Below are 12,074 nucleotides of genomic sequence, written 5' to 3'. Positions count from 1 at the left end.
CAGAGTTGTCAGCCCTCACGCGCCACCCATGCACCTGACACGCAGGTCACATGGAATACACGTAAGTAGAGCGTGAGTAGCGCAGGACCAGCAGGTTAGACGCATGCGGAACTCGCCCCCACTCAGGCGGATAGTTCCAGGTTCCTAGAAATACCCCCTTTACGGAGGGAAACGGGTTAGGATTTTGACACCCTATCACAGGCTTTTGGAATGGGAGCCATCAAAATTCCCCCCCCCCTCCCCCCCCCACGACTTTAGGGTTTTGGAAGGGAGGCCAACAGAATTGACCCTGTATCACATGTTTTTTGGAAGGGAAGCTAACAAAATTACCCCTAAATGAAGGAGGAGTGGTGAGGTGATGAGAGTCCACAATTTCAACACCTGCATGGACGGGAATACATGTATATTTAGGGACATTCTCATGCTGTATACCAGAGAAGATTTACTTCCTGTAGCACTTTCATTCACTCATGATCCAGGTTGGGATTTCTACAGATGGACATGTCTGACAAAAAAAAAAGAATTAAGGGCTTCTGCGACGAAAACTGAACTAGGGCTTTCTAAAGCTCAGTCGGTAGAGCACCGGGCTTGCAATCCGGAGGTCTCGGGTTCGTATCCCGATGGAATCCAATTTCTTTGCTCATTTTTCCACTAAAGAAAAACAGACAGACATGTGATGGAATTAGTCATGTGTATAATGATTATTCAACATGTATTTCACCGAGAAGTTATTATTATTATTTTTTTTTTTGGGGGGGGGGGGGGTCTTTTCCTAAGAGATATTTACAGATATCTAATAATTCTTCACACTTGTGATTATCTTTTGGAATAAATTACTGTTGAACAATCAGGAACCCTCCACGTGTAGGGTTGTATAACGAAGCTTTTCGAACGTTCTCCATGAAATGGTTCGCCTAGTTTATGGAACCCAAGTGTTGTGTTGTCCATTGTATTGTGTACACAGTAGTATGGAATGTTATCGTGTTGTAGGTCCATGCATAAATAAGCAAAACCAGCTCCTTAAGTCGTCTACTAGTGTATACATGCAGCATATAAGGTGCGCGTACGTGCAACGCATGAGGTGAAATGTGTACGAAAAGGCGATCAGCTGGAGCCTGGTATCCTGTAAAGCAAAACACGGACCCCGTTGCTCTTTGTCTTTTTTTTTCGGGATCTAGCAATGTCAGGATTGTCTGGAAAAGATTTATAAGCTACCCCAATTAGAAATATCGGGGGGTGTTAAAGGTCCCCTATTTTAAGGAATTTTCGGGGATTTTTAGAATATACCCCTTTCCCGAAAAATCGGTAACGCGCATGCAGTACGGATGACCACCCGAGTGTGTGTGTGTGTTGGGGGGGGGGGGGGACTAGCGTGCGCAATTCCGGGCAACAATCACCCCTTTTGGTAATTCATGCATTTTTTGGTCAGCTCGTGGCCCGAGCTAAATTGGCCCGCGCCAAGCAGTATAATAAGCTAGTTCGGAGTTAGCTCATGGGCGCATTGGTACGAATGACCTTTCTCTTTTCTCAGTCGGTTAGGGGCACCTAACTCGTTTTAGAGCGACATAATGCATAAGCTTTACATAACAATTTATGGGATTCACAGTCCTGTTCAAACTGGTCAAGTGTCACGCGTAGCAGCAGCAGCAAATTTTTTGAGCTCCCGTTCTTTAGGATTTTTAGCTTATTTTTCTGTTTTTTGTGTTCACCTTTCTTGCGAGTTTTAAGCATTTTTTACTACCCTAAGACGTCAAGATCATTGTGAACTGGAATTTTGATGATCTTCTCGCATCAGGAAGGAGGATTTTTGAGTTCAGTTTTTTGAGTTTCCCGCGTTCGGATCGGTACAGGCAGCCATATCACCTTTACGCTACACCGTCCTGCTACCCGCCAATGCTTCCCCGCACCCGCTCGTGCAACGCATACATCGTGGCTACCACCTACCTACATACACACGGATACACACGTATTGACTATTGTGTGATGAGCCAGTTAGTTAGCTAACGCCAGTGCCCTTCCAGCGTGGACATTTTATCTACTTGTGGTTGTTCGTGGAATTTTTAGCCGTTATCCTTCGGCAAAACATAGCGCTATTTTTATTGTGTCTGATAATAAAATTTAGATAGTTTGAAAGTGATTCGACTTGTGCGCATTTCAATGATTTTTTAGAACTTCAAGGCCGTGTTTTGATATCAGAATAGATCAATTATTTCACTACGAAGTATCATTTTTCAACTACGAAGTCGCCATTTTGTACCGCCATTTTCAATCGCCATCTTGAATCGCCATTTTGTGCCGCCATCTTGCTTCAACTTAGATTTTAATTAGCTGGAATTTTGAATTAAATATGGGTCTGCTAAGAATATCATCATACTGCTCAACACTCCTTACTACCATTGTCCTGCTCTGGTGGATCTTCATCGCGCCTAGACCTGGACCTAGCCTTGCAAACATTGACAGCCCAAAATATTTTGGTCATCGTCAGCATCACTGGTCGTCAACCTTGACTGCATATACATCAACTGACCAAGGCTCCTTGGTGAGTCCGTTCCATGCTTCTTTATTTGTTAGTTCTACCTACAAATTAAACAGATTTATTACAGACTCGGTGACAATACAAAACTTCAGTCTCAAGACTCAATTGTGCCTTCTTGTTTTACTGTGTGGGGACATTGCAGTAAACCCCGGTCCATATGTGCCAAAATACCCATGTGGCATCTGCTCCAAAGCAGCTAAATGGGGCCAACAAGCCATTGAATGTGACAATTGTCAAATTTAGTATCATCGTGAATGCTTAGCATTAAACGAAGATATTTATAATATTCTGGCCCAACATGACTCATATTCTTGGATCTGCTGTCAATGTGGCCTGCCTTAGCTTCGACCAATATAGTTTTGGAAGTTCTAATGCTGCTCTTGAACTCTCAAATAGTTTTGAAATACTACATGATTAAAAATCAAGCACAGGAAGTATTTTATCATCAGATGTACCTAGTTCACCAGAACCGGAAGACAATCTGAACACAAGTACAAACAGTGGAATTTCATCTCCCACTAGATCCAGACCCAGCTCTAGTGCTCTAAACGGCAGTGGAATTGGATCACCTAAGTTTAGCTCTAGCCCAAGGGCAAAGGAATCTTCCAGACTAAAGCATAAGTTATTGAAAATTATAAATGTCAACTGTCAAAGTATTTGTTCAAAAGCAGCCAGTTTCTTCCTGCTTCTTGAAACTGAAGATCCAGATATCGTTGTGGGAACTGAATCTTGGCTACACAGTGGTATAGCATCCGGGGAAATTTTTCCGTCTCAGTACCAAGTTTTTCGGCGAGATAGAACTACTGATGCTCACGGAGGAGTATTCCTAGCCATTAAAAATACTTTAATTGCCTCGGAGGAAAAGAATTTAGAAACTGGAACTGAATCAGTCTGGGCAAGCATACACGTCAAAGGTATTAGCCCCGTGTTTATTGGTGCATTTTACAGACCTCAGTCAACTAAGGAAGATTATATCAGACAACTTGATATCGCATTAAACAAAATCCCAAGACAAGCATCCATCTGGCTACTAGGGGATTTTAATTTACCTCACGTTGACTGGGAAAACCCTGCATTTGTCAGTGGAGGATCTTATCCAGCTCCCAGCAAAGCCATGATTGAAATAACACAGGATCACAACCTACACCAGAAGGTTCTTACACCAACTAGAGAAAAGAACATATTAGACTTGTGCTTCACAAACAGTCCATCTTTTGTGAAAAATGTCACAGATACTGGAGGTATTAGTGATCATGATGTGGTAATCATCGAAGCAGATATCAAACCAAAATTTGTGAGACCACCCAGACGAAAAATCTTCCTTTACAAAAAGGCCAAGTACGATGACATCTCCAAGGATATTACAGCCTTTGATGAGCTCCTCACTCCTGATTACATAGCAAGTCATGATGTGAATGAAATCTGGTTAGGTTTCAAGAACATTATTATTTCTTCAATGAATAAGTACATCCCTTCTAAGGAAAGTTCGTCGAGACGTAATCTCCCTTGGGTAAATCACAGCATTAAGAAGGATATACGAAAGAAAAAGCGATTGTACAAAAGGGCTAAAAAACTGAAAACATCTGAAAGCTGGGAAAAATTCAAAACCCACCGACGTAAGACTGATAGATATATTCGTAAAGCTTACAGGAGTTATATAAGGGACACCATAGGAGGGAGTTTAAAGGAAAACAACACAAAACCATTCTGGAATTTCATCAAAACCACAAAACAAGAGGTTTTTGGTGTATCTACTCTGAAGAGAAGTGATGGGAGTCTTGCAACCTTGCCAATGGACAAGGCAAACACCCTTAATGATCAGTTTTGCTCCGTATTCACTACAGAAGGTCAATCTGAGATGCCAAGATGTAATTATGAGGACATACCTGATATCACTGAAATTAATGTCACAGCTTCCGGTGTACTAAAACTCCTTAACAATGTTAAGCCAAATAAAGCAACAGGACCTGATGAAATTCCAGGCAGAATTCTGCGGGAATGTTCAGAGAGCTTGGCTCCAGTTTTAACCAAGATTTTCAACAAATCCTTGTCTACTGGTTCACTTCCAGACGACTGGCTGAATGCAAACGTATCTCCCGTTTTCAAGAAAGGTGATAGATCGAATCCTGCAAATGATCGTCCGATCTCCCTCACTTCAATTACATGTAAATTATTAGAGCATATTATCTACCATCATATAATATGCCACCTTGAACAACATAATGTCTTATTCGACAAACAACACGGGTTTAGGAAAGGACTCTCCTGTGAAACATAACTTACTGGTCTTATTAACGATCTTGCAACAACTCTGGACTCAAAGGGGCAAGTGGATATGATCATCATGGATTTTAGTAAAGCGTTCGACACTGTTCCACATGAACGCTTTTAAACTTTCCAGTGTGGGCATTAGAAATAACATTTCAACCTGGATTAGAAATTTTTTAACACAACGGCATCAGAAAGTAGTGCTGGATGGCAAGTCATCCGCGGAGGCCAAAGTGTTATCAGGAGTTCCCCAAGGGACAGTTTTAGGGCCACTCCTTTCCCTTGTTTATATTAACGATCTACCCAGAGGAATTAAGTCAGACATACGACTCTTTGCTGACGACTGTATTATCTATAAGGAGATCAAGTCACCTGAAGACCAATGCAGACTCCAACAGGATCTAACTGATGTCATTGCCTGGGAAAAGAAATGGGAAATGAATTTCAACAAATCCAAATGTTACTCTATGAGTGTTACACACAAACGCAAACCTCCCAAGTTCACATACAAGATGAACGATATGCCCCTTGCTGAAGTGGAACACTACTCATATCTGGGAGTCGAGATATCTAAAGATCTTACCTGGTCGCGTCATATACACAAAATATGCAACAAGGCAAATAGCATGCTGGGGCTCTTAAGAAGAAACATTCACTGCTGTCCTCCTGAAGTTAAGTCAATTACTTATAAATCACTGGTACGCCCAAGATTGGAATACTGCCATGCCATCTGGGATCCTTACCACAAGGTACACATATCATCAATTGAAAAAAAAAATCCAAAATAGAGCTGCACGATTTGTAACCAGCAATTACAACAGAGAAACCAGCTCGCCTTCCCTGGTCCAAAGAGTTGGATGGGAGACCCTTGAAGACCGTCGTATTAGAGCCAGACTTACAACCATCTACAAAGAAACCCATGGACTGATCCCAAACAATGTAGAGAAATTCACCCACAAAGGAAACTATCATACTCGTCGACTTCATGGAGAATTTTCCTATGAGAGGCCTAAATTCAGTAAGGATTGTTTTAAGTACTCCCTCTACGCTCGCTCTATTCCAGATTGGAACCTACTACCAGATAGTGTGAAAACGGCCCACAACCTTGACAAGTTTAAAGCAGATCTATTAAATATAGATGTGTTTAGCATAACCCAAAAAGCACACTTCAAGATTTAATTGTTGCTGCTGCAAATGACCTCGACCACTGTACCGTGATAGCCCACCATGGCGTTGTGTGCAGTATACAACCAGAACCAGAACCAGAACAAAGAATAGAGTTGCGTAAACCAGATGAGCAGAACGATCCGTCAATTTACACTTGGGAAAGCATCCATTTCATTATTTTGCATTTAATGTATTGACAATCCCTTTCTATTGATATTGCCAAATACCACTTTTGCTCTCAGGCGGATGTGCTGGCAAGCAGCATTTATAAGTATCTCATGAATAATCATTACATTACAGATGCTTATCCCAGTGAATTTAAAAACCATTATGCCTGTTGGTCCGAATGACCTTGTTTCTGCTCATGCGCAAAGTGGAACTACGAACTGGCTTATTGGGAGTTTTCGATTGGGTGAACGAGAAGGTTGTGACGCTAAGCGTAAGCGTATGTCAAGGCGTCACGTCTTTTACGTTGACCTGTTGCTGAAATACATTTTGATTTCGGGCGTCACGTCTCGTGGCGTGTGCAGTACTGCAGGTGGCTACCTGTGCCTTGGGTGCACATATGTGGAATTTGTGACTTGTTTTTCTACCTGGAATATTTATTTTGTCTTTAACTAGATACCAAATAAGTTTCCTGGGATGAATTATGTGGAATTTATAACATGCATGGCAAGGTTGCAAAGTAAAATGCGCTGCACTAGCTAGGCCAAGCACTGAGATGTGATTGCGTACCGCATTACGTGCAAATGCATGTGTGGGACTACGGTGTGCAATTGCAAATTGCGAAACAGTGAAAGCGGGCAAATAAAGTAGGTACCAAAGGCTGTAGTTTGTATGGCAGCGCTGCTGCTGTGACGTATCGAGATTATAAGCTTTCATGTAATCACATTATCAATATTCTCTCGTAAGAAATAGCAAAACAGGTGAACTGAGAAGTCATCATGCTCTCTCGCGCAATATCGTCTATCGCGAGAGGAGTGTGACGCCATAGATAAGGTGGCTTGAGCGCGGCGCGATAACCGGGGTAAACCACAGAACTTATGTGGAGTGAACTCGGTGATGAGCCGAGGGTCAACACTCACGCATGCGCACTACATAAAAAATACGTCGACCTACGGTGACGCCTGGCTCAACGTGCAAATCGACAAGTGCCTATAGCAGGGTTCCCACTTTGCCGAGTTACAGTGTCGAGCTTTGGCGAGTTGTGGCGAGTTGCCTGAAAGGGGCACTCGCGTAAAGCTCTTCATGTAACTCGGGATATTACTCGCGACAACTCGCGTAACTTGTAGTGAATCTCCAAAACTCCCCGTGAACTCGCGAGTGGTCAAAAAAATTTTGAACATGTTCAAAATTTCCCCTAACTCGAAGTAACTCGTGCTGAACTTTTTTAAACTCGTGATATACTCGTACTACTCGTAACAAACTCTCAATACTCGGACGAAGCTCGCGATGAACTCTTCGCAACTCGCCACCTTCAAGTATATACGCGAGTTCTGCTCGAGTTTTGAAGAGTGCGATACGAGCACTACGACCCTACTACCAGTATGTGGAAGGGCGAGTTGCCCTCGAGCTAAGCGTGAGTTTAGTATTAGCTTATTTAGAGTGCATTACACGTACTGACCCATTAATATATGGAATTATTCACATTTTCCCAGCGTTTTCATGACAAGAGACATTAATTCAACCCTACACGCACGTGCACGTGTACAAATAGGCCATTGCCATTACATTTTTAGACCTACGTAAAAATTAAGACAGAAAACATGCCTCGGCTCAAAAAATCCAAGAAAAAAACGGAGAAGGAAGCGGAGATCAATCAAGCAATGGCAGAAGAAGAGGTAGAAGAGCAGGAAGTGACAGTAGAAACAGAATCATCCGTGATGAGCTACAGAGGCAGTCAGAAGACCAAGCCTCTGAACAATTAGACCCAAAGGACCAGAGCCCCATTTCATACTCTTTAAAAGAAATCGAGTGAAACTAACATTCACTCTCGAAGGAGTGAATTAAATGAAAAAGTGAATTTAGAGTGAAATTGGAGTGAATTTTGAGTGAAAATGTTCATTTTCATTTAGAGCGACCTCAGGGATCACTCCAAAATCTTTGAGTGATCCCTGAGGTCACTCCAAAACGAGTGAAAATGAATATTTTCACTCAAAATTCACTCCAATTTCACTCTAAATTCAATTTTTTTTTGTATTCACTCCTTCAAGAGTACATATTTTCGTTCGATCTTTTTCGAGAGTAGAAGATGTTAGGATATAGCATCTCTTGCTGGAATGGCAACTTCCAATAGCAACAGCCAATCAGGAAACTGGATTCTTCTCGTTTCCATGACGATTGTCATTCCAGCAAGACTTACTATCGTATATACTTTTTTTATGAAATTGAGTCCAGGGGCCCGTTTCATAAAACTTGTCATCAGTGACAACTGCCACATTTCTATGACAAATTTGCTCTCAGCCAATCAGCTGCAAGGATTTCAGCAGCTTGTCAAATCTATGACAACTTGTCAATGATGACAAGTTTTATGAAGCAGGCCCCAGGTCCCAATAGAAGAAAATGGGAGGAAAGACCCCACTGGAGGCCAAACCGAACAGTAGGGATTGCGTGAACTTCATAACGGGCTCGTAATGGGCAAGTAACAAGCTTTTCATAACTCGATGGAAACTCGGTTTAAGTCGGACACAGGACATCACAACTCACACCGAGATCGGTATGGCTCGTATCACGCTCGGATCCCTCGTACAGCTATCGTAGTAAACTCGATGTTGCCTCGTAGATCACTCATGCGCAGCTCATTAAATTGACAAATTTCACGCGAGTTCAAGCGAGTCCTCGCGAGTTCAAGCTCGCGCAGCTCGGCACAACTCGAGACTCCAACTCAGCTAAGTGGGAACCTTGCTTAATTGCGTTCAGTTACCACAGCAGAGCCACCGCGGCGCTACTTTTACGATGACCCATTCACGAACTCGGCCACGTAAGGGATAACTACCATGGTCACTGAACTCGCGCTGCGGAGGCACGGCCAGGTAATTATGACTTTTTTACCGTGCAAGGAATTTTGGCCCGAGCCTGGCGCTGCTATCGTTCATAAACTCTTCGATCGGCGCCATGCCCGCGCCTGGCCCGCGCCTGGTGCTAGCTTACAGCAGGGCCAAAATAGCCCAAACCTGGCGCGTGCCAATTTGGCCCGGCCCATTTTCAAACTAAAAAAATTACGACATGGCTCGGGCCTGGCCCTAGCCAAGACAGTTACTGAAAGGGGTGCACTGGTGAGATACGTTGTAATTACTGTCATGTGCTGGCCCTCTGCGGGGACCTCCGGGTAGCAAAAATTGTTCTTCGCAAGTCACACACAAGGCTTGCCCGGAAAGGTGTGACAGGGCGTTTAACTTTGGAACTGTTTTAGACTGTTTTCAAAGTAAACCCGTTGAAGACGAGTCCTCAAATCTCCGGCTGGTGTCTGTGGGAAATGCATGTTATAGCAAAATCAGTCTGTCCACAAATGGTTAAGCGAGAGTAGTTTCAGCAGCTACGGTCAATCAGGAAGCTGAATTCTTGGGCATTACCATGACGATTGCCATTCCAGCAAGAGTTGCCATCATATTATTTTTTGTTTTCTTTTATGAAATGGGAGCCAGTACTTTTTCCATTGGTTTTGAAGTTCTGGATGCTTGATTTTCAAAATTTCGTCTGTGGCAAGCCAAAAGGAAATGCATCCAGTGAATTTGCCATCAGATAACATGATCGGAAATGGATTTCTGGCAAGAAAACTGTCCCCATTCTCTTACACGGATGACGCGCGTGATTTTCGTGCGTCAGTCGAAGTAGTGTGCATGTGGTAACTGGAATTTAGCCTAAGCATTATATAGTTACCTTATCCACACAATGCCGACTGACGCACTCGAACCTGTGCGTCATTATTTGTATACTGTTTATCATGTTTCTCATTCTAGGCGAGGGTAGTAGTCACCTTTAGCGACATTCAGTTTTGATTTGGTGGTGCGCTTTAGGGTACAGTGCAGGCATTTTACTGTTCTACAACATCGATCGCTGAAGATTATAATATGCTGCTTGTTGCAGGTGTTTTGTGCTCAACGTTTTCCATGAGCAGAAGTGTCCTTTGCTATAAGTAGTCGGTATACTCCTTCAGAAATTGACTGTTCTGTTTGTATTTTAATGAATTGTGCCATGTCTGAGGCTGAAAGGATGTTCCATTCATGTAAGGAGACAACGGTAAATAATGAAACGAACTGATGGACACAGCTTTTCCAATGGAGACCTACAATTCTTAGTGATGATAGGATTCTAAATTCATGTTAATCCTCATATCATGGTTTATTTGAGTTTGGTTGACCCAATGTCTACTTACACTATATGGTGCGTCTAAAAACTTATGAAGTGAAATAGTAGGACATCATTTTGCGATGTTGATAGCATTTATGAAAATCATGGATTTTCAAAACTAGATAGGAAAGATGTTGTGAGCGTTTTGTTTATTGGATTGTTTGTAATTCAATTAGCCGGACTCCACGATGCAAATGAAAACGCAGTCTATCTTTTTTTCTTGTACAATCACAAAGTATCATATTTCACAGTTTATTAAAGTTTCTGCCATATGCTGAAGCAAATATAACTGGAAGTAAAATGCGCCTGATCTGACGGATTGACTTCCAGGGAAGTCAATTTCGTAGAGAGTGTATACTGCACGGAATGACATATCCCTCTTCTTTTGTACATGCAGGGAAAAAAGAGCAAGCCCTCATCAGCTGGAAGGAGTCGGAGCTCATTGCATCCCTGATGGACAAGGCAAGGAGAGATCTTGATATTGTTTGGGAAGGAGAGGAGCTGCAGGGTTAAGGTCGAAGAAAAAAATCTACACCAAATTGTGATCACTCCGTCTTCTAGGGGCTATTCTCAGGTTTTGTTTTGTTTTTGCTTTTTGTCATCTTGAGATTTCAATTGGAAGGGTAAAAAAAGAAAGAATCGTGCAGCCGAAGACACTTTCATGTTGATATAACTTGTCATTTGCTGCCATGAGTCGCAGTCCTATATTTAATTCTGACACTTCGTGTCTTTCTTTCCGTTTTCTAGATTTCTAGTGACTTGAATTGAATTGAATTGAATTGAATATGCTCGAAGAGGATGGAAAAGTATCACGTACTAACCCTCGACGGATAGAAAATTTCTCAATTTTCTTCACCATGACTGACTCTCGGTGTTAACATGTTCATAACATTGTGGTAACTGCGGTTTTTTTTATCATTCTTGAAAAGGGAAAGACTTTACTGCTCACGAATTTCATATTGATATCTTTTCTACTATATTCATTCATTTTCCAGTCGCACATTGACTATTTTTCATGTGAGGCAAAGAACGGAAAACATCTAGATTGACAATCTTCCAGAAGTTAAAAAAGGTAGATTCATGTCATTTTCATTTACAAACTTCTTTTTTTTTTCGTACACTCTAGCTTGATAACTATGCCCTTGTTTATGAAATCATTTCTTAGATGTATTCCAATGTGGCGTACACTTTCGTCTTTATTACGCAATTATTTTGTTCAGTATTACAGAAATAGGCAAAAACATGTACGAAGTAGACGTTTTGGGGAATTGAATAGTTGTCAAGCGTTATGTAGTCATTATCTTTTAATCGTACCATTACCACATGGCGTTCAGACAAATTGGCAGATAGATATAAGTTGCAGATCATTAGATCACTGTATCTATGATACTTGTCTGCTTGCCATTGTCAATAGTTAGTTTGTAAATTACCTTGCAGATACATCATTGAATGTGAATGTTACAAAGTTCTGTTACCCAGGCGTCTAAGAACTTATTGTGTATAACTGAAACGCATGCAATGGCGTGATACTGTTGTGTAATGACACACAAAGTTGTCTCTACCCCCTTCTCGGTATGCTCCACTGTGACTGGATATGTCACTTCACCCCAGGCCAGTCAATGACACATACCAATATTCTCCACCTCCAGTGAGTCACTGACATTCATCATCCCTCGAGTATACCAACAGAATGTTAAAATATTGTTCCCTCACTGTATCAAGCAACATCTAGCTCCATCGAATTTCCGACCAG

The 12,074-nt window shown here is 42.0% G+C and overlaps 1 protein-coding gene across 2 annotated transcripts in view; it reads left to right on the top strand.

The window, feature by feature from the left end:
• LOC139734527 (trans-1,2-dihydrobenzene-1,2-diol dehydrogenase-like) overlaps window positions 1-11,796 on the top strand; it is a 136,247-nt gene extending 124,451 nt beyond the window's left edge. For both annotated transcript variants that reach the window (XM_071645303.1, XM_071645304.1), the window contains exon 7: window positions 10,719-11,796. In XM_071645303.1, coding sequence (XP_071501404.1) covers window positions 10,719-10,834 — 116 coding nt within the window. In that variant the 3' untranslated portion in view covers window positions 10,835-11,796. The remainder of the gene's footprint in view (window positions 1-10,718) is intronic.
• The last annotated feature ends 278 nt before the right edge of the window (window positions 11,797-12,074 follow it).

The sequence above is a fragment of the Diadema antillarum genome, unplaced genomic scaffold (assembly GCF_040938485.1).
Source record: "Diadema antillarum isolate AM-2024a unplaced genomic scaffold, OU_Dant_1.0 seq00000531_RagTag, whole genome shotgun sequence".
NCBI lineage: Eukaryota > Metazoa > Echinodermata > Echinoidea > Diadematoida > Diadematidae > Diadema > Diadema antillarum.
The sequence above is the reverse complement of the archived record's forward strand: the minus strand, read 5'-3'. Positions and strand labels throughout refer to the sequence as shown.